Source organism: Podarcis cretensis (genome assembly GCF_951804945.1).
Source record: "Podarcis cretensis genome assembly, chromosome: 8".
Lineage (NCBI taxonomy): Eukaryota > Metazoa > Chordata > Lepidosauria > Squamata > Lacertidae > Podarcis > Podarcis cretensis.
The window spans coordinates 62,446,624-62,469,733 of record NC_137177.1 but is presented as its reverse complement, the minus strand read 5'-3'; the positions used below and the strand labels follow the sequence as shown (position 1 = coordinate 62,469,733).

The 23,110-nt window shown below is 43.7% G+C and overlaps 2 protein-coding genes across 2 annotated transcripts in view; one reads left to right on the top strand and one right to left on the bottom strand.

Moving 5' to 3' along the window:
- The window catches only part of LOC307223113 (protein C19orf12 homolog), a 116,584-nt gene that overhangs the window by 14,638 nt on the left and 78,836 nt on the right, over positions 1 to 23,110 (top strand). The window lies entirely within an intron of this gene.
- CCNE1 (cyclin E1) lies at positions 5,644 to 23,035 on the bottom strand. Its single transcript, XM_079988893.1, has 12 exons — positions 22,893 to 23,035; positions 22,018 to 22,060; positions 21,441 to 21,531; positions 19,292 to 19,360; positions 13,097 to 13,242; positions 12,867 to 13,002; positions 11,001 to 11,147; positions 9,719 to 9,814; positions 8,019 to 8,153; positions 7,821 to 7,932; positions 7,569 to 7,726; positions 5,644 to 6,238 (listed from the first exon to the last, which is right to left on the bottom strand). Exons 2-12 carry the CDS (start codon positions 22,029 to 22,031, stop codon positions 6,116 to 6,118), a joined length of 1,227 nt encoding a protein of 408 aa, XP_079845019.1. The 5' UTR covers positions 22,032 to 22,060; positions 22,893 to 23,035; the 3' UTR covers positions 5,644 to 6,115.

The window sequence follows — 23,110 nt, the reverse complement described above, 5'->3', positions numbered from 1 at the left end:
TTAGTCCAGGATCCTGTTTTCACAGTAACAAACCAGATGCCTGTGGAAATCCCACAAGCAGGACCCCAAGCACAAGAGAGCCCTCCCCCTCCTCTGGTTTCCAGCAACTGGTATTCTGAATCATTATTCAGATCATCCTGGTACATGTTGCAAGCTTTCTTTTCCTACTGCTAAATCTTCATGCATGGCAGAAAGGAGGTTTTGAACAAAATAGAGGAGATGCGGTGAACAGCAGCAACCGAAATAGCAAGGATCCCACATGATGGCCGGCAATCCTAACCTACCTTACAGGGTTGTTGTGAGGATAAAACCAGGAGGGGAGAACTATGCAATCTACCTTGAGCTGCTGAAAGGTAGGACAGAAATAGACTAAATTAGAAAAAATCAGAAGTTGTACAGATTCCTCGAGTCTTTTAAATCTCCCGTTTACTGTTTCATCACCTTATGCAGGTTCTTCCAGTTGACTGATGCCAAAGGGACCACTTTCTCTGCTGATAGGGATTTGAAAAGAGATTAATTAACCTTGGGAGATGGGTGGAGGTAGAGGGGAAGTTTATTGGCTGCATTAAAGCATCTCTTTGCTGGGGTATTTTAAGCTGACAGACCCAAGCATATGGTATTTCAAGAACAGCGAGGTCTGTGCATATGCATCCTTTCACAGACAGAGCATTAGACAAAGAGTGTAAGTATTTTACTAAGCCTGCATAATTGTGCATATGTGTGTATGTACGGGAGAAATAAGCGGAAATGAACTTCACACATAAGGGGTGGGGAGAGAGAGAGAAATAAATGAAATGACACAGATTTATTTTCATCTCTCAGGCAGTCTGCCTCATAGCAACCGTGAAAGCTGCGGAGATGTAAACTTGAGAAAACAAGAAATATTTTAGCAAAATCTTCCTGAATGTATGGCAAGAAGCTATAAAGTTTGTGGCAGCTTTGGATTCAGTGGGAGGAAGAAGCAGAAGGAAATCAGACCCCTGGCAGGTGGAAGGCATGCTGTACATTTAAGGCATTTGACTCCCCCACCAAAGACTCATGGGAACTGTAGTTTAAGGGCACCAGGAACTGTAGTTCTGTGAAAGGTTAGCTACGTTTCATGGGAAGCTATGTCCATTGGCTATGGAGGCGGTAGATTGCATCAGAATGGGGACCCCTACCCAGCCAAATGGACAGGAAGGCAGGTTTACTGCAGTTTACTGTCATTTTAATATGTCAATAAGAGTATCAAGAAAGCAAAGGCAAAGCCGGTGCATGGCCCAGTCAAAATCCAGACCGCAACCCAATTGAAATGCTGTGCAGGACCTTAAGAGAGCTGTGCATAAATAAATGCCAGCAAACCTCAATGAACTGAAGCAACGTTGCAAAGAAGAACAGGCCAAAATTCCTCCACAACGTGAGACAGATAAAGTCCCACAGAAAACAGTTACTTCATGTGGTTCTACAAGCTATTGAATCATAAGGTGTACTTAGTTTTTCACACATGGCTTTTACCATTTCGGCTTTATTTCTGTTGAATAAATCATGACACAGTGTAATATGTCATGTGTTGTTGTTCATCTGCGATTGTATTTATCTAATCTTAAGACCTACTAAGGAATAGATATTGTTATTGTGTCTTCATATGTAAAACCACAGAATTCAAGGACGGTGCACTTCCTTTTCCCCATGGCTGTTATTTGTTGTACGCTGCTACAGAAAGCAGTTTAATTCTTAAATGAGAAATAAACATTGATAGCCTGCAATCATCGAGGATACTTTCCCTACTGTCACTCTCACTCTGCCAGCACTACTATTTGGGAACTACTTCGTTATGTTGAACTTAATTTATTAATTTATTTTATGTATATACCACTTTTTTTCCTCCAAGGAGCTCAAGGTGGTGTATGCATCCTTCTCCCCCTCTTCCATTTCAACTTAGCTTATATCAGAAATTTACTCTTTTGAGCTATAGAATCATAGAACGTAACGGTGTTGGAACACAGGAGCTGATCTGCATATTACACGCTGCAATTTTGACTTGCGGTTAAGAATGGCTTGCTCGGGGATGAGAGCAGCTCAGAAATGGGGTTGTTGTTGTTTAGTCATTTAGTTGTGTCCGACTCTTCGTGACCCCATGGACCAGAGCACGCCAGGTACTCCTGTCTTCCACTGTCTTCTGCAGTTTGGTCAGACTCATGCTGGTAGCTTCGAGAACACTGTCCAACCATCTCGTCGTCGTCCCCTTCTCCTTGTGCCCTCCATCTTTCCCAACATCAGGGTCTTTTCCAGGGAGTCTTCTCTTCTCATGAGGTGGCCAAAGTATTGGAGTCTCAGCTTCACGATCTGTCCTTCCAGTGAGCACTTAGGGCTGATTTCCTTAAGAATGGATAGGTTTGATCTTCTTGCAGTCCATGGGACTCCCAAGAGTCTCCTCCAGACCATAATTCAAAAGCATCAATTCTTCAGCGGTCAGCCTTCTTTATGGTCCAGCTCTCACTTCCATCACTACTGGGTAAACCATAGCTTTAACTATACGGACCTTTGTCGGCAAGGTGATGTCTCTGCTTTTTAAGATGCTGTCTAGGTTTGTCATTGCTTTTCTCCCAAGAACCAGGTGTCTTTTAATTTTAATGGGGTTAAAGTGAACTAATCCACAGAAAGCAACTGAGTTTAATTAAACCTGGCACAATGTGTGCAGGAAGGAGGCCTGGTGAAGGGACGCCCCCCCCCTCCAGCCATGCAACACAGGCTGCATATGCACCGACCCATTTGTAGTACAAAAGTTTCTAGTTTTTCTCAATCCAGGGCCAGCCCAATACATCATGCTGCACAAGGCAAAACAAAAAATGGCATCCAACTGCCCCCTTCATTTGCTAGAGGCAGCATGCCCATGGTAACCAGCTGTAGGGAATCTTAGGGGGGGGGAAGTTTGGGGCTTCCCATAGGCATCTAGCAAGGCATCACTGCAAGAAGGATGCTGGATGAAGTGGGCATTTGGTCTGATCCATCAGGGCTCTTTTTATATTCTTGTTCCTACTAACCATAGTTAAGATTAACCATGGTTTGCCTGTGGTTAATAAAGACAGAACCCACAGCTTCCAAATTCCTTTTCATAGTCATGCTGGAGGGCTGAGGGAGGCCACAAATGTAAGGCTGAAGCCAGCCCACTCTTAAGGGACATTCCAGTTTTCTAAATTCCTAGTATACAAGGTTTGCACCTTCACATGTAGCCAAGCAAAGGTGGTGCTTGTGTATCTTTTCTTAACACCAGTAAAATAAGACCCAGCCATTTTTACATGCCAACTTTCTATTTTCTTGCTGCTGTGTTTGGGAAAAGGTTAATAAGAAATATAAGGATTTTTAACCCATTTCTGCAAAGTTTACAGGTTCAGTAGGTGATCCTTCCAGAAGGATTAAAACACCTTTACTTTGTGTTTAACCCATGCCAGGAGATGCACGAAAACATCCACATTACCTAAACTTTTATAGCCAGGCCATGGATTGTTCTGCAAACCTTGCAGAGTGCAGCTGTTGCTGCCTCTCCATTTTTGAAGACGTAGAAGTGCTTTGGCTGCCACCAGTGCGGCGGTGAGTGAATATCTAATTCCCAGCCAAGGCTATACTTAGTTTTATGCCAGCCTTCTCACACACATTTTAGAGGCTCCAGCTGCTTCGGCTGAGAAAAGCAACTGAGCCTCAGCCTACAACCCTCATAGTGTGCCAAATAGAAATGTAAGTTCAGGACTGAACCGCCACAAAGATGGCAGTGAAAGGGCTAGAACAAAACACACCTCAAGGACACACCTTACTACTTATCCCACCACAAAGAAAATGGTTTAAAGATGCATGATGTGGTTGTATTAGGGAAGGTCTGGCCCTGTAAGCTATTCGGATGGGAGGTCACCCAGGACACACAACATTGTGAGCCGATGTGCAAACTGGAAAGTACTGGCTTTGGCGATGGAAACAGCCCAAAATAGGCATAGCGGGACCCACTTCTCTCTTGCTTATTTTTATTTGCCATCTCAAAATTATTTGTAAATCAAAAACCAATTAATTTGTTGGCTTACTAAAGTTTGGTTGGAGGACTTCTTCATTCACACCATGCCTAAGTGGCATCCTGTCCTACCCAGTGTAGGATATTAGGCCAGGCTTGTTAAAAGTCCAAAAGGTTTAAGGGCTGTTTAGTGGAGATTGGAGGGGAGGGGATCCACTTGGTGGCGATGGTGGCGAGAAAGAAAAAGCAAGAGTTGGTTGTGGTTCATTTGCTTTCATCCCTCTCTCATGGTGCAAGCTACAGCCCCTGCTTTCACAACTGCCTGCCACCAACATCTTTCCTGCTCTGCCAAATCAAGCCAGGCTGTATAAGTTCTTTTGTGGGGAGAGGTGGCTAGAGATGCTTTTCTCACATTTACCCAGTGGGAAGTATGGGTGTAGCCAGGGGGGTGCAGCTGGCCCCCCTAAAGTAAAAAATAATAATTGTAACCTAACCAACTGACCCCCCCCCAACATAAAGCCAGCCCCCTCCAATAAATCCTGGCCACGCCCGTGGTGTGAATTCTACTCTTGCATATTAAGTGAAGAATAGTAAGAACTATGCTCAGACCAGGTGCTGGTTGGGGCTATGAGGCTGCCTTCTTTGGAGAGGAAGATACCAAATCAACTATTAAATCAGTTTTCCATAGAATCATAGAATTGGAAGGGACCCCATGGGTTATCTAGTCCAAGGCCTTGCCCACAGCCGTCCCTGCATGGGCTCAAACCACTAACCTTCGGGTTAACAGCCAGACACAACTGACCCATTGTTTTAAATGGTTGTTTTAAACAATAACATTATATTATTCTTTTTGTCAACCACTTTTGTTTTGTCTTTTTTACACTCAATCGGTATACATTTTATCACATAAATAAATATTATTGTCCAATAAAATTTTGAAGGGCAAGTGGCCTGTTTCTGGAGCACCAAAAAGTAATTCAATGCCTTGGAGTCATTTGAGTTAAATTAGGGATGTGTAAACACCTCCCCTTGCCCTTCCCAAAAAGAGGCCACTGTCAATTATGGCAGCATCTTCTGCACTACAGCCTAATAGATTTGAATCTAATCAGATATGAATCCAAGGATAATACAAGACCAGTCTTTTGAATACATAGCTGCTACTAATCTGTAACAAAACAATCAAGCTGTCAGCTTTACACCATCAAAGTTGATATTTACACTCATTCTGTTACTGTCCAATTTACAGCCGCCTTCTGAAAGTCTGATATTCGTAAGACACAAACAGGGTAGACCTTGTACTGTTTCAAAAAGCTGTCTGAATTAGGAAAACACATGTTTTCTTCATCATAACCTCCAGGGCATCTCCAAAACACAGATTGCCAAAAGATATCTGAGATAAAAAAACATAGGCCAGGCCCCCAACCAATATGGATGGGGGCGGTGGTGGGGGGAAGCGTCCAATTCTCCATCACAGCCCTGATCCAAACATTCCCCTCCCCTAGAGCTGCTATTTAGCTGTGAATGGGAGAAACCTTCCTGAATTCTGTACGGCAGCATGTACAATGACAGTACCAAATATTTTCCTTAACTGTAATTGGAAATAAAGGTTTTAGCTGTCTTTCACCTTCCAGAGTTATGACATATAAAACCAAGACTGCATAGGACGCAGCTGATAGCATTTTATTTAAAAATTAAGACACATAAGACCATTTATACAAAGTGTTTAGTTAAAAAAGGATCAAGTTGTAAACTAGGAAGGTCTGAGAAGGAGCTTGCCATCCACAGCTAGCAAAATCCAAAGTATGGTTAATGCCCCAGAAGTGCAGAAGGCAGAACCCCTTTCTCTCTTCCCACCCCCTTTTTGAGTCAGCACAACGAGTATCGCCCTCCTTAGCAGCAATCCAAGCAAATGCTTGTTGTTTTTGGGTGGCTGGCGTACCCCATCAGTTCATTTAAAAATCAAAGTGTCCCATAAAAATAATGCAGGTTTCCTCCATCATAAAAAAGTGAAGACTTTCCTCTTTAGAATACATAAGACATTTGGGTAAGTCATTGGCAGCATCTCACAGTAAAGAATCAAGAATTATAAAGGCGTTTTGGCCAAGAGGTCTTCAGGTTGAGTAGCTTGTGAAAAAGTTACAGCTGTTTGGGTGTCAGAGACAATTTCTTACTGCTCTGAGGTGGGGTGAGGACACCCAGGGGTAGAGGAGAACTCCTCCTCTTCTTGGCCAACGCAGCTTGTTTTTCTTGAACTTTGTCCTAGAATAGAAGAAAGCCGAGAGTGAATGATCGACTGCTCATTCATGTGTCCAGAATCCCTGTGTTGTTTTTAGGTTTCAAGAGCAAACTCATGACACATACTCAGAGAGGAAAATATACAGAAAGCTGCATCTGGACACAGAGACCTAGTCTCTGTGTTTGTGCACTTTAACCGGAAAGGCAAGTCACTAGGTTCTAAGTTATACAGGCTAATGGGACAGGATTGGAAAGCTTCCTGCATCTGCACTGGCTCTGAATGGTTTTAATATATTAAATTGCTTTTATATATTAAATTGTTTTTATTGTTGATGTTACTGCTTATCGCTTTGAGACGATTCAGAGAGATTCAAAAATGGAATTAAATTTTAAATATGCTCTCCTGATCTAATCACTAAATCACACAGATCAAGTCTGTTATCAAAGTCAGTCTCTCAGGTTTAAATCCAACACTTTAGACCAGGAGTGGGGGACCTTTGGCCCTCCAGATATTGCTGAACAACAGCTCCCATATGCCCTAGCAAGCATGGCCAATGGCCAGGAATGTTGGCAGCTGTAGTTCACCAAGAGGGGCTAAAGGTTCCCCACACCTGATGTAGACAAACAGGGAGAGATGAAGTGATGAGACTTTCTAGGCCTCACTTCATCACAGCCCAGCTGTATATGCTTGAGGGCCAGGGGTCGGGAAGGTACCCACCATGCCACACTGCTGTCCTCTTGCATTTAACACTTTTGAGGGAGTTCCTGAACATTTAGTGTTGCATTCAACAAACTTTTACTCATGAGTTAGACCCAGTGAAATTAATGGCCGGGACTAACTTGGGTCTATTAATTTCACTGGTCCGACTCTAAAAGTTAGTTGAATACAACCTTCTCTCTCTCTCACACACACACACATTTTACCTTTTATTCTCATGCTCTACGAAAGCAAAGTGTGGCGCTGTGGTCTAAACCACTGAGCCTAGGGCTTGCTGATCAGAAGGTCAGCAGTTTGAATCCCCGCGACAGGGTGAGCTCCTGTTGCTCGGTCCCTGCTCCTGCCAACATAGCAGTTCGAAAGCACGTCAAAGTGCAAGTAGATAAATAGGTACCGCTCCGGCGGGAAGGTAAACAGCGTTTCCGTGCACTGCTCTGGTTTGCCAAAAGTGGCTTAGTCATGCTGGCCACATGACCCGGAAGCTGTACGCTGGCTCCCTCGGCCAGTAAAGCGAGATGAGCGCCGCTACCCCAGAGTCATCTGCGACTGGACTTAACAGTCAGGGGTCCCTTTATCGTTACCTTACAAAAGCAAGGAGGCCTTTGGCCACTAAGATGTATCTATGAGAACACTTACCAGCAAGTTAAAGGTGTTAATGTGCATCTGTATATTGTGCAAATCTTCCAAAGGAACGCCTCTGAAGTGTTTGAGCGGCGAGCTCCCCACCTCCTTGATGGCCACAGCAAAGGGAACCATCCACTTCACACAGTCCTGTATTTCCCATAACTGATAACCTAGAAAATCAAGAAGACACCCGCCTTTGTAAGTCATGCCTCCGCTTGACTTAGAACCACTGGATTTCTTCTCTTTCATTAAAACGCAGCTTACCCGAAACCTTCTGCATCAGCTCACAGGAGGAGAAGTGATATAATGCAGAAGCAGCTAAAGCGCCATAGGAGTAGTCCAAACAGCCAACATCCAGCACACAGAGATCCAAAAGCTGGAGAGAGGGGACAGAGAGCTTGAAAGGAAACGTTTCTAACGAAAGCGGCGGGTGAAATGTTTAAGGGCAGAATTCGTCCTTACCTCAGCTATCTGCACAAATATCTCCTGGGGGTATTGTGGTAGCAGCATCTCACAGATTTCATTTAGATAAGCGACCTGCATGTATATGTTTAGCCAGGACACAACCGTGAGGGGACTCAGATTCCAATTGAGTGCCTAGAAGAGAGCGTGCACGTCAGGAGGTAAAGTGAGTTTCCTTAGCACCCACAGGGTATTTGCCTGCTCTTCTTTGCAAACACAACTGAATGTGGTTACGGACTGACAACAGTTGTCGACTTTTGTAACAGCTTTGATACAAAAGCGCAATGGGGCTCATCACAGGAAACCTAGAAAGCTCTCTCCTTCGTGGGCACCAAAATGGGGGCTAAATAAATAACCTATGGGGCAAGAGTCTATGCCAAACATGTAACAGAGGAGCAGATCAGGCCTTGATTCCCCATACTAATGGTAGTACGCACAGGAGACACATGTGCATTCATTCAAATGCACTGATGCTACAATTATGCTTAGCATAGAATCACAGTCAGAAGGGATTCCCAAGTCCAACCCCCTGCAATGCACGTATCCAACATTCACTTTTACACCAGAGTGCAGAGGCAGGGCGTCTCTGGAGTACTTCTTCACACAACACATAGTTAAGCTATGAAATTCACTCCCTCAAGAGACAGTAATGGCCACCCACTTGTACAGATATGAATTAGAGTCTTGTTGTACTTGAGTCCTGCTTGTGGGCTTCCTTTGGGAACCTGATGACCAGTGTGAGAATACTGGACCTTCGGCCTAATCCAGAATGCACACGTGGCAAGTGCAATCCTGCTGCCACGCTGCACATTCATATACAGTGGTACCTCAGTTTAAGAACAGTCCTGTTTACGAACGATTCGATTTATGAACTCCGCAAAACCAGAAGTAGTGTCCCGGTTTGCAAACTTTACCTCGGTCTAAGAACGGAATCCAAATGGTGGAAGGGCACCGGCGGCGGGAGGCCTCATTAGGGAAAGCGCGCCTCGGTTTAAGAATGGTTTCGGTTTAAAAACGGATTAAGTTCGTAAACAGAGGTACCACTGTACACACTTGTAAAAAATAAACATGAGAGCCAGTGTGCTGTAGAGGACAGGGTCCTTGACCAAGGCGACTGGAGTTAAAATCCCTACTCAACTATGAACTTTCCCAGGTGACTTTGTGCCAGTCACTCTCGCTTAAACTTACACAGGGCTGTTGCAATGATTAAAGAGAGGGCTGGGTTAGAAAGAGAAAGAAATCCCATGCATTATTACCCTGAGGTTGCACTTACATCTACTTGTAAGTACTACTACTACTAACAAGAACATACTGCAAGTTACAGAATTAGTACACAGATGGAATTTGGGTCACTTTCACCATGGACTTACAAAATGTACTACTCTATGTCAAAATGCACCAGCAGTCTTTCATGCTGAGCCAAGCTGTTTCAGATGTCTCAAAATGGACAGGAGATTTCTATCTACACAGCTATAAAAGAATCACTGATAATGGAAGATAAAGAACTGAAAGACAGACATGCCACTGATTAACTAACATGTTTTTGGCAACAAAAAGTGCTGCCTTTTCACCATGGCTGATTGCACTGAGTGGCTTGGGAAAGGCTTTGCTCAAGGTACGGAGGATGCGACTTTAAAAAAAGCAGAATGCAATTTTCCCTACAATCCATTCCAAACAGACACAGAGAGAATCACATTTACCTTCATAATGATGAGTTCCATACTAAGAATTTCTTCTTCAGTACAAGCCCCATCTGTAACATATGCAAACTGCTGCAACTTTGGAGGATAGATTTCCTGAAACATGGAAGACGGGACATCAATGCATTGTCAACAGTGGGAAATGGCAAAGCCAGATGGTTCCATACACTGACAGCTATCAATGCCTAATTTGGGGGGTAACAGCACTATTCTGATGTACAGGGATACTTCCTGAGCTCAGATCAATTAGGCCCAGCAGCAAATGTAATAGCAACTTTATGGCTGCTGTTAAGAGCACAAGATCTATCAAGGATCATAGCCTCTTCAATCAAAATGGCCAAGACGGCAGGTGACAGAGCCTTTAACTTTGAAATGTGTGTGAAAACACAGCCTTGCTCTCTTCCTGCAGTTTGCAGCCCTGTATCTGTTCATTTCTATGATATTATCAGCTGCAGTGGGGAAGGAAATACAAAGAAGGACTTTGAGGAACCAGGATTTGTACACAAGAGTTGGTGTTCTTATCAAATTTACAAAGATGTCTTCTACAAAAAAGTGCTTAAGGCTTATCACACATCTGCCAGTATGTCAACGTCACTGGTGTGTGTCTGATTCATCTTAAAACAGTGAGGCAAGTGAAAGGCAACTTCAATTTGGTTTTATTGAATTTTAATGACGAACACACATACACATTTTAGTTATTAATGTTAAGTAGCTTGTCAGGCAGAGAGGCAACCTACAAGTACCATAAAACGTAAATAATTCTTGGAAGAGTAAAAATGTTTAAATGTGGCATTTCACTGTAGGATTTAGACCAGAGGTCAGGACTGGACTGGAAGGAGGCAGAATGTACTTCTGATAACATGGATTGTTACTAAAGTAACTCATGCTTTAAAACAGACATGCTAACCTCTTAAGGCAGCTTTCCCCAGCTGTTTCAATCAGAAGATTTTGTGCTCCAACTTTCATCAGCCCCAGCCAACATCACCAAGGATGATGGGAATAGTACTCCAACATCTGCAGACTACTAATGATTCCTCCAAGCTTAAAAGATTATATTTTATATAAAAATAGTATTGTAGGAGCAGAACAACAAAGCCCAAACCATTTTCAATCCCAGATTGCATTCCATCAAAAGATGGCTCACGAAAGAATAGACACCCAGCTTCCTTTACTTTAACAGTGTGATCCTATGCATATTTACTTGAAAGCAAGTCTCACCATGTTAAGTGGAGATTGCACCACAGAAAATGCATTTAGGTTTGCAGGGCAAGACTCATTTTACCTCAAGCTTTGCGGCTATGAATAAGGATGAAATTCCAATAAGCTGCAGAAGTGTCTTTACAATGTTCTGTTGCGTTGCCATGAACCGATCGAAAAAATCCTGTGCCAAATAAAATGTCTCTCTATGAAGCTTGTAGACTTCACAAACCTGCAGGAGACAGAAGGGTGTCATTCTGCTTCTCAGCTGCATAAGTCTATGATGAACCAGGGACCTTCTTAACGTGAAGCTCAGTGGAATTACAGTTGTACCTTGGTTTTCGAACATCTTAGTTCTCAAACGTTTTGGCTCCTGAACATTTTGCGAACTATTTTTTGAAGCTGAACGTCCAACGTGGCTTCCAATTGGCTGCAGAAGCTTCCTGCAGTCAACTGGAAGCCGTGCCTTGGTTTCTGAACATTTTGGAAGTCGAACGGACTTCCGGAATGGTTTCCATTCGAGAACAAAGGTACAACTGTATAGTGTTTCCTAAAGATGAGCTGATTTAGTCTATGATATAGCTATGCTTTCCTGCCCCAAAATATGTTCATTTTTTGTACTATAAGCAGAACTGATTCAAGACATTTTGCTGCCCCAAGCAAAGGACTACATGCTGCTCCCCGCCCCGCAAAAGTAGTACAAAACCCAACCTAACTGGAAGTTGAATCTTACTTTAGCAGCCACCTCACTTTGCACTGGGCCAGCTGCAACTGCAAATGCTAGCAGAACATCACAAAGTTTTCCTAGGATCTGGAGCACCCCAGGGCCTTTGTTTTGGAGGTGCTGGTCTGACAATACGAATACATGCTGAATGCCCATGACACGAAACCCTGTGGCACCAGCAAAAATAAATAAAAAGTCTTCCTGCACTGATAAATGCAAAAAATGGACTGGAGTGCAGAAAAATGCCTGTTAGAGGGAAGAAAGGATACAGCAATGTTTGCCACAATAAAAATATGGGATAGGGACTGGAAATATTTCCCCTCATTGCCCATCTCTAACATTTTGGCAGAGAAACATAGAAGTGAACCAAAGTGCAGTAAACATTTGTTTCTTCACCGAAGCATAAAGCCTACAATGAAGAAAAGTTTGCTGAAACTAGAAGAACGTTTTCCTTAAGTGTTACTGTCTTTGCAGAGAGAGTATTTGTTTTCCTATAAAGAACAACTGCCTGACTTCCAGACTATGACAAGGAGAGTCAATTCATGATTTGCGAAGGGGACTCCTTTTTGCCTTGCCTATGGCTGTTGTACAAGGCAAAACAGCTCCAAGAAACTGAGGCCTGATTGTAGGGGCCAGGACCTACCCTCAGGATCCGTCCATTGAAATGGAAACGAGCATCCTAGGACTTGTATGGGCATGAAAATGGCTTATCCTGCTTGGGAGATCCAATCCCTACCACGCCCAAATGCACACACACTGACTGACAATACTAAGAGCCCTGGGCACTGTTCTGGCTACCCAACTGCTATTTGCTTAGCTATGAAGTGTCCCAACACCTGTGTCCCCTTTCGTTTCCCATGGCATCCTAGCACTTTAGTTTTCTAAAAATCCCAATGCTTCTGAGAACAACCTTCCGAGCAGCCACTTTTACCAGAGTGCCTTTTTGAAGCTGTTGTGTGCATGTCCACCTTCCTTCCCTATTAGCAACTCTTGATATTCCTCACCTGGATCTCTAGTCCATTCTGAACCAGCTCTATCAGACGGGCAGCAATCTATCCTATTGCTGGGAATAGAACTAGGAGCTACTGAAGGAAGAAGTTCCCCTACTATCAGGGTAGTAGTTCCAAAACACCCTTTGCTCCCAAGGAAACTCCAGGCAGACTATGAGAACAATCTCACATCGATGTGTTCATTGTTTCAAATATTAGCATAAGAAGACAGTCTCACCTCCATTAGCCAGTCTAGAAGAATCACCCGCATTTTAGGTTGCAAGAGTGGATGCCTTTGCAGATATAGTTTATCCCTCACATATGCCTGTTCTTTTATTATCATGTTTTTCCACACTTCATCCCTATTTGCCCAGCTGCAGGAGAGAGAGAAAGAACAAGAGGGAATGTGGAAAAAAAAGTGTAACAGGCAATAATGGAACAGGAGGCCATGAAATTAGGAAAAATTACCCCAAAACAGGCAACGGCGAATCTCTAGATGAAGCAAGGCTTTGGTGCATGAAAGGAGAAAAGTTTGGGCTTCCCAGCTCATCATCTTTCTCTGGTGTTGGGATCAGCATATGGGGATGCGCGCACACATCATAGTTTGTAAACGGCTAATGAAGAAAAAATAAAAAGGGGGAGCCATTAAATCTCACAGTTATAAAGTTCATTGAACAGTTGATTAGTCCTCCCCACAACAAATTCAGAAAGAGTTAAAAGGCAAGTGTTTTTAGTCACCGCGCTCGAATATATGGCAATTTACCTTTCATATGTTCGCCTCTGAAAAAAGCTATTGTTGCTTCAAGATAAGAGACAAATGGTCACCAACTCAGCAAGCGGTCTTTTTAAAAGAGCACTTGTGACACTGCACTTGCTCTGCCAGGCACAAAAATATTCTGCATGAAGGAAAACAGGCTTTCAGTTTCAGAATCCCATCTGTTTATTTTCCACCTGATGGCAATATCCTTGATAGTAGAAATCAAGAAACAGAGGGATTAGGACTTCAGGTGGGGAGGAAACAGATGGAAGTCCCAAACAGTTATCCTGTTTTCTCTGAGTTCCTGTGGTAATGAACACAAAAAGAAAAACAATGCTGGCTGCTTTTTAAAAAACAAAAAAGGTTGTTGCCCCCGCAATGCATGCACAAGAATAACTAAAAGTGTATGAATTTAGCTGTTTTGGGATTACAATACAACTAATCTTAACAGAAAACTTTGGATGCCAAACGCAAATTGGCACACACAGCATTCCTCTCATTCTGGAATTGTATGCTTTGGAAAATTATACTCATGTGAAACTAGCGCATCAAGGAGAAACTGAAGTATGTTAGCTATGTACAAGGGAAGGAATACAAACTCCCAGCAGTATATGGAATCTTCAAGCTGATAACTGATGTTGCAGATATTTTGCAGAAAGGGTTGCATTAGCAGCGCACCAGAACACTTTACTCCAAACCCCAAAAGTGATTTCTAGGCTTCAAAATTCTTTTACACATGCACACAACTCAACTTTTCTGAACAGTTGCCTCTTCTTTAACACCTTTAAAAACCACAGCTCTCTGTTTAATCATAGTGAAAATTGCATGTGCAAGGGCTTACATGAAAAACAGCTCAAAACTGCTGGTCTGTTATAACTAGATCACTGAAAGTCACCACTGGGATGAACATAAATGGTGACTCAACATGAAACCAACATCTTTACCAGACCGTGTTTCTGGACTCTATATGTATCAATTAGTTTTCGAGCAAAAACCCAAAGGATGTCAGATGAAGCAGAATGGTACTATATCCAGCAAAAGTTCCATCTGTATTCTGACCTGGGCCCACAAGAAATTCCTTCAGAAAGTTGTGCTGCTTTCCTCCTCTTGCTCCTTGCTTTGCTTTCTCCTCCTCAACATGTTTGTTTGACGTTTATGCCCCTAAATCATCTATACTGAAGTTACAGTGGACATATGGCTGGCAGGAAGCAACAAACCCAGAAGGCAGCTTGGCTAGATGCCAAGGCTAGATGTCTAATGCTTAGAAGTCATTTAGCAACCTAGAATCTGGATTCACATCCAAAACCTACACTACAACAGTACAGCATAAGCAAAACCTTGTGGGTACAGATCTCACTGTCTCAAAGCCTTTTGAGAAGAAAGCCACAAGTAAGTGCATGTTACTTCTTAGGGCCAAGGGATCCCCATACCTGTTTTAAACATTGTCCATTTTCGCAAATCAGCTCTAAATTATTCTTTGTCCTACTTAGGCTGGGAGATGAACACACTCCTTCCTTATTCTGAAAGTACTAGGTCTCACAACACAGCAAGTGCCAAAGAAACAAAATGGCTAGTTCTGCAGCAATCACAGCACACAAAGCACTGCTCTTTGTTTTTTTCCATCTTTGGGAAGCAAGAAGAGTTTCTTTATCATCCCCTGCTCAAATGAAGGTGCAACATGGAAAGCAACACATCACTTCTACAAAAAGCAGCATCACCAGGTAAGGGTATGGGGACAAAACAAGATAACTGGTATTCAGCAGGTGAAAAAGCATGTTGAAGGGAACAAAATTACAGCTCTTTTTCTAGCTCAGCTTACCTGCATAGGCCCATAAAAACTATGTTGATTTCACCTAACATACCACAATTTATCACAAGCTGCTTCTTAATCAAGCTACCTGTGCATGAGTTAAAAGAAAGAGGGCTAGTTTGAGAAATAGCAAGCATTTTTAGCTATGGCACAATCGTCTTGAGAACCACATGCTGAAAAAATCTGCTTTTGCCAACTGGGCAATATAACCACGCTTTCTTAATGTAAAAAGGGAGCTGCGTTGCAATTAAAAGCTCTAGCTTTATGTTAGGCTGATAGTACCAATGAACTCTACACACTTTAAGTGGGACTGACCATCCAGTCAATGGAACAGTCAAGCATATTTCAAGTCATAATTCACTGGGTTTCTTGTTTTTTAAGCTTCTCTTGTTTTTCCAATAGCTGGGTATATGGTGTTGGTAAAAGATCCATTCTCATTAGTGACAGAAACCAATTCATACCAAGAAGTAACTTATGCAGCTGTGTCTAGCTCTTGATGCCACAAGTTAAGGATATTGACAAGATAGGTGTGCAGAGAAGGGTGACCAAGATTATCAAGGTTCTGGAAATCCAGGCCTTACAAGGAACAGTTGAGGGAGTTGGGTATGTTTAGCCTGAAAAAGAGATGACTGAGGGGAGATATGATAGCTATCTTCAAATATCTAAAGGGCTGTCACATGGAAGGTGGAACAAGACTGTTTTCTCCTGCTCCAGAGGTTAGGACCCAAGCCAATAGCTTCAAGTTACAAGAAAAGAGGTTATGACTAAGCATCAGGAAGAACTTTTTGATGGTAAGAGCTGCTCAACAGCGGAATGGACTTCCTCTGAAAGTGGTGTAGTCTCCTTCCTTGAAGGTTTTAAAGCAGAGGTTGTATGGCCATCTGTCATGGGTGCTTTAGTTGAGATTCCTACACTGTAGGGGGTTGGACTAGATAACGCTCAGGGTCTTTCCAACTCTATAACTCTATGATTCTATGAATGCTACACCATAGACTACAGAGCTGCTGTTGAGCTGTCAGATGATGGCTTCATAAGCCTTCAAGATAGCCAGCACAACATATTGTTACAGCAAAGCACTTTCTCCATATAGGAACAGATGCTGTGCCAACAGCTTTATTGCTGAGCAAGAGCTGCAAGGCCAATGCATTTTATGCAAACTTTTGCTTTGGAAATGTAACCATGCAGCTGTTTGAGCTTTCTTCTACACACTATTGAAAAGGAAAAGGGTAGGTAAAACAGTTAATGTAAATTATTCCTACCATCTCCACAATATCTAAAATATTCTGCAAGTGCAGGCAGAATATTGCAGTTGTACATGATGCAAGGCAACACCATGTGGAACGACACACCTAAGGCTATTAAACACACTGTGATGAAGGGCTGGGAGAGATCTGGCTTTCAAAATCACGATATCTCACCAGTTAAGTATCACAATATCTCTATATATATCTGCAATAGCAGAGGGCTTAGTTGCGCCTCCCTGCAGCGGCAGAGGGTCCTGCCGTATCTCTCCATGGTAGCGGAGACTGCACTTCCCCACAGCAGCAGATGGCCTTGCCATGCCTCCCTGCAGCGGCAGAGGGTCCCGCCATATCTCCCTGCGGCGGCAGAGGATGTGCCACGATTCCCTGCAGCACCAGAGGGCCTTGCGCCTCCCCGCAGTGGCAGAATTTCCTGCCATACCTCTCCATGGCTGCGGAGGGTGTACCGCACTTCCCTGCAGCAGCAAAGGGCCTTGCTACACCTCCCCATGGTGGCAGAGAGTCCTGCCATACCTCCCTGCTGCGCTTCCCCGCAGCATAGGGCCTTGCCATGCCTTCTCATGGGGGTGGAGGGTGCACCGTGCTTCCCTGCAGCAGCCGAAGGCTTTGACACGGCTCCGTATGACGGTGGTGGGCCATTGAATTCAGTAGGGCTTGCTTGTGAGTACACGCATTTGCTTGCCCTGCTTACCGAAAAACACCCTCCCCATCAATCTCACATAGTATCCAACCTCCCATTTCAGCATAAGGCAACCAGCTAAATCTTCTTCTCTCCATTACCCAACCCGAAGGGTCCTCATCCCACCAGCCTCATTTATTTAAATAAATAAATAAATAAATAAATAAATAAATAAATAAATAACTTTCCTTTTTTATATAGCGGAAAGTTATTTAGGGCGAACCAACAACATAAACACCACCAGAAAATAATAACTCTTCCCCCTCTGTTTTTCCACCGGTTGGGGTGAGTGTGAGAGAAGAAACGCTTTCCAGTTCTTTGTTTATGTTCAACAATATGGCGATTTATCACACAGCCCTACTGTGATGTGGCATAATTGGGTTAGCAACCACAAAAGCACTCATGAATGATCTAGTTCTGAGAAGTTCTGAATTAGACATCATGTTTTCTCAACCATCTTCTTTTAGAAATATGCATGGTTTGATTTGTAAACTTAAATTTAGTATTTAAGGAATCTTAAGAAACAAGTTGGTCACTTATTTCCATCAAAACTTTGCCAGGTCAGTTGATGGATCTCACCTCTGCAAAATGGGAAAAAAGACCAGACAGTGTGGTGAAAGCCAGTTAACCCTCCCTGGTCAAACCTGATTAGTTAATATTGTATCTTCCCTATGATGACAAAAGGGAAGGAAACTCCCTGCTCATAGGGAAAGGTCCAGAAAGTGAATGCTGAACAGGCTGACCAACAACTGGAATAGGGAGTTGTAGGAAGCAGAGTCCACAGCAAACAAAGCCCATCTGCTATGGTAGCATTAGCCTCTAGATCTCCAGCTGCCTTAATTGGGAAGGTGTACCACATTTTGGATTAGCTTGTGGACAAAAAAAAGCAAAAAAAAAAAAAAAAGCAGCAACATTTCCTGATCACTCTTTCCGCAGTTTAACTACCACCCTGAAAACTGTCACAATAGACAAAGGAAGCTGATGCAGTCTTTTCAGCTCCAGCCAATTTCATCTCTGTACACAAAGATTATGCAGGCTCATTTCAACAAAAATGGAGCTCTTCATAGTCCTATGTATCTGTGCATAGCAAAGAGATGGAAATGAAAAGTGGGACTTTTTCTAAAAAAAGATGCAAAGCCCAAATATTTTTGGTTTCCTTTTCAAGGGACCCTACTGCTCACTGACAAATCTGGAAGTCCAGGGCCTCTAGTGATGTGAGAATTCACAAATTTTGTCTCAAACCTTCTGATTAAGACTGTGGCTTGAATGAGAGCAATTAGTACATTCATAGGTAAAGCTGAGCTAAGACATCCATACCACAACTCAAAACACTTGGTCACTACATTGCAATATATTGCACCCTCCCAACATTTCACAGTTTAAAGATAGGGACATGCCACCTACTGGGTTCTACTGGGTTACATTTACTTGGCAACAGCCTGTCCTCTTCCAGTGGAAAAGCCTGGACAATGGGTGATATTCAACATTAGCCCTACTCTGAGTGGACCCATTGAAGTTAATGGGCATTACACACTTAGGTTCATTAATTTCAAGGGTTTCCTCCGGTTAGGATTTAGTTGAATGTAACCCATTGTGTTTATTTCAGTTTGGTTAAACGTATTACTGGGGAAAACATGGTCTAAAAATACTGTATTTGAAGCGTATGAAAAGGTACCCTATTCATGGCATGATGCCTTTGTGTTCGAGTGAATATGCATCAGATGTAGGCAGCATCTCCCACCTCTCTCTGCTCAGAAATGCAGAATCTGCAGGCTCTGGGCAGAAGCTGAAACCCTGAAAAGTGAGAATTTCCAACAGCTTCACAGTCCCTATTTTATCCTACCACAGGTACATGGGACAAATAACAACAAATATGTCTCTGTGCCTGGGAACTAGAGAAAGTTGGAGCTGATCGTATCCTCTAAGACTCATAGGTGTGATGCAGGGATGGGGAACCTGTGACCATGCAGATGTTGCTGGACCCAAACTCCCATCATGCCTCAGCCAGCATGGCCTGTGGTCAGGTTTGATGGAAGCCCAGCAAGAGCTGGAGGTCCACAGGTTCTCCACACCTGGCTTAATGCTTTAGGACCCAATAGAGCTATACAAATTAAAACACTATCACTGAATACCAGTCCAACGCCCAAGTAATTACCTGGCTCTCATTCTGTTTCTTCTTGGTCATTTCTGTTTTGGCAACTTCTTCATCTGGATCCTGTAAAAACTACATGGAAAAGAATGACGTGAGGTTTACCAGTCTGCAGTAAATGGGGGTGGGGGGGTGGAGAGAAGTGGCTCTGGGATTATATGACTCCGACCCTGCTTGTGAGCTTTTCACAGGCATCTGGTTGGCCACTGTGAGAACAGTGACTAGATGGGCTTTTGGCCTGATTCAGCCGCAGTCTCCCTATGCTATAGTCTTAAGGCAGTTCATGAACATTAGCTATCATAACAAGGAAGTTAAAATACAGGCTTTACATATGCGATGGCTGTTAACATGCGTTTTACTACTCATTTTGGATACGGTTAAAGGTAAAGGGACCCTAACCCCTGACCATTAGGTCCAGTCGTGGCTGACTCTGGGGTTGCAGCGCTCATCTCGCTTTATTGGCTGAGGGAGCCAGCGTACAGCTTCCGGGTCATGTGGCCAGCATGACTAAGCAGCTTCTGGCGAACCAGAGCAGCACACAGAAACGCCATTTACCTTCCGGCCGGAGCGGTACCTATTTATCTACTTGCACTTTGACGTGCTTTCGAACTGCTAGGTTAGCAGGATTGGATACGGTTACATGAGCACAAATGTACAGTGGTACCTCGGGTTACAGATGCTTCAGGTTACAGACTCCACTAATCCAGAAATAGTACCTCAGGTTAAGAACTTTGCTTCAGGATGAGAACAGAAATCATGGTCCGGGGACGCGGTGGCAGCGGGGGCCCCATTAGCTAAAGTGGTGCTTCAGGTTAAGAACAGTTTCAGGTTAAGAACGGACCTCTGGAACGAATTAAGTTCTTAACCCGAGGTACCACTGTACTACCATCTATTCTGGGAAGATAGACTCCACCAAGATATACCAGCTAGCACATGTCTACATAATTATCTTTGCCTTTAGCCAAGGTTAAACCTAAGTGTAAATGGAAAAACCTTAAGGAAATTGTAGTTTCCACCATGTACATTGCAACTATTTTACTTATGTGGAAGTGGCGTGGGGGGGGGGCAGTGTGCTTGCTAAAAGTCAGCAATTCAATTTTCTACTGAAAGTTAGGCAAGGGATTTATTTAGCTGGGATTGAGCATAGAATCACTCAAATGAGAATTGAGCAGCTAATCAATTGAGTAACAGTCAAGTATTTTGAATGCAGTAAGAATGAAAATAGATACTTTTATCACTGTGCTTGATACTTTTGCTAGCTACAATAAAATAAAATAAAATAAAAAAACCACCATTATGAAACAAGGAACTTTTTAGAAGTTACTAAGTTTCCAAACTAGTGTTCAATTCTTCTCAGAGCAGATGACTTGATGTGGAGAGGGTACTTCCTGGTTCTTGCAGCCAGAAAGATGGAGCCATAGGTGGTGCTGGGCAGCGGCCCTTGCCCCAAACAGCTGTTTGTATACCTGTTTAGAGATACCTGCTGTTATCAGCAGGTGGCCCGTAGGAGAATATATGTTCTGTAGTATAGTACATGCATTTCATGCAGGTTCAATCCTGACATCTCCAGGTAGACCTGGGAACATGTTCTGTCTAAACCACTGAAAGCCACTTAGCTAAATGGACCAGTAGTCTGACACAGACCTAGTTTGTGTAACATGGTCAATGAAGCTATCAATCTTCAGCTACAGTGTGTGGCGAGCGAGGAGAGAGTGCGGCCGCAAGTCCCCAGCCAGGAAAACATGCTAAACGAAACCTCGGCTTAGCACAGTGTGGTGCAGCAGTAAAAAGGACTCTTCTTTGAGAACACGCCCATTTGTGTGGGCTTCGTAAGCCACAGCTTGGCTTACTATGGCGTGCAAATCAGCCTCAGGATAAGGCAGCTTCCTTTGCTCCTAACCTTGCCTGGGACTTACCATGCAGAGTGACATTCTTCGCTTTACAGACTATTTAACCAAACTAAAATAGGCAATCAACTGACCAGTATGCTAATCCTATCTTCAGGAGTAGATAATGTCATGAAAAAGGTTTGGGGTGAGCGTGAGTCATAACGCTGTTTTTCCTTTCAAACGGATACAGTTGCTAGTTACATGATCTGATTTGGGCAGTGCTCTTTGATGACTGGAGTCGTTCCCCCACAAATACAGGCACTTACTGTGGCGACATCAGCTTTTCTCTTGCGGGTTCGAACAGTGAAGTCGGTGGGAGCTTCATCTTCCGTGAGAGTGTTCTTGTCCTTGCGATCACTGCAGAGAGTGGAAGATTCAGTCCTATCATGCCATGCATTATAAAAACATGTTTTCACTGAAGAAAACATTTATGAAGTGCACGTGAGTACACTCTTTCACCCACTTGTCAACATGCTTGTTCATACATGGTGTTGAGAGTTTCTTTTGTATTTGCTATACAGGGAGTTCCAGGCTTACAAGTTCCTCTTGAAACAGGATTTGCAAGGGGGCATTCCAGGTCTACAAGCTGCCTTTGAAACAGGCCTTGCTAAAGGTTAGCGCAGTGGTTCCCAAACTCTTTTCATTCCCCAGACCACTTGGAAATTGCTGGTGGCCTTGGCAGACCTTAATTTTTCTGCCCGTTACAGCAATTGTGAAGCAGTGAGCTAGATGCTACATGATTTTAAATTGCATTTTAACAGACATGCCAAGGACCACCTAAATGAAGTGCTCCATGGCCTGCAGTTTGGGAACCCCTAGACTACAGAGGTGAATACAACTCACCTGGATTTGGACATGGTGGTGTGGAGAGATCAAGACTTCAACCCTTGGGGGGAGAAAAGAGAGAACTGCAGTGATGAATCTGTAAACACTTTCAGTTCATATAAATATCTCAGTCGTTAGCGTGGCTTACTTTTAAAGAAAAAAGGTAAGATGGAGGAAAATGTATAGGAAGAAAGGATGAAAATTTAGGATTGGTAAAGGCTTAGAAAGGCAAGAGAGAAAAAACATTGATATGCATCTCAAACACAGAAAAAAAAAGGAACAGAAAAGCCTCCAAAAAATGTTGCAGGCCCAAAGAAGCCTTCTGCAGCAACAGCATGGAGATGAAACAGTTGCACATCTGGGGGATTAAGAAACTGCATGCAAACCCACATTTTGGTAAGTTTCATTGGGGAGTGTGTGTGCCTTTTCATCCAGAAAAAGAGGCTCTGGGTAAGGAAAAAGGGACTATCCCTCTTAACACCCTGTTAACTGCACCCATCCAAGTTACTCCATGTGAAAGCAATTAAGGGAAAACTTGACCCAGCCACCTCTCAATACCCTCCCAAAAAACCAATAAATACAAAAAAATAAACAAAAAACCCACCTACATACAAGGCAGCATGCTAACTCCCCCCACCCCATATTTATAACGGGGTTAAACACCCCCCCCAAAAAAAAAACCACCCCAAGACAAAGAAAATGCAAGAATGGAGAGAAAATGCACCCCTCTCGCCTCGTTTCAAGGTGCCCGAGAGTAGAAGGAGAGGCTGTCATTTCACCCCCCCCCCACCAGTGCCCCTGGAGAAATGCCTGGGAAACCCCTCTGAATCCGGATCCCCAACTGTGGGCGAGGGTGAGGGGCTCCTCTTTCCTCCCACCACCCCCCACTTTACCAGGAGCAGAGGTCGGCCAGCCGGCCGGCGTTGGCAGTGTGGCTGGCGGCTTCGTGGGCGGGCCGGCGGGACACAGGAAGGCGGGCTCCTCCTCGCTGCTGCTGCTGCCGCTGCTGCCGCCGCCGTCCTCTCGCCTCCTCACGGCGCGCCGGCTCCCGTGTCAGGCCAGCGCGGCTTTTTCTCTGCGCGCACAGGGCGGGCCCAGGCCCTGAGCGCGG

Bases quoted from the DNA above. Each gene is read 5' to 3' on its own strand.
- CCNE1 (XM_079988893.1), bottom strand. The intron at 8,154-9,718 runs GTAAATGTGATT...GCTCTCTTCTAG, and splicing joins TGGAACTCATCATTATGAAG to GCACTCAATTGGAATCTGAG. The intron at 6,239-7,568 runs GTAAGTGTTCTC...CTTCTATTCTAG, and splicing joins TTAACACCTTTAACTTGCTG to GACAAAGTTCAAGAAAAACA.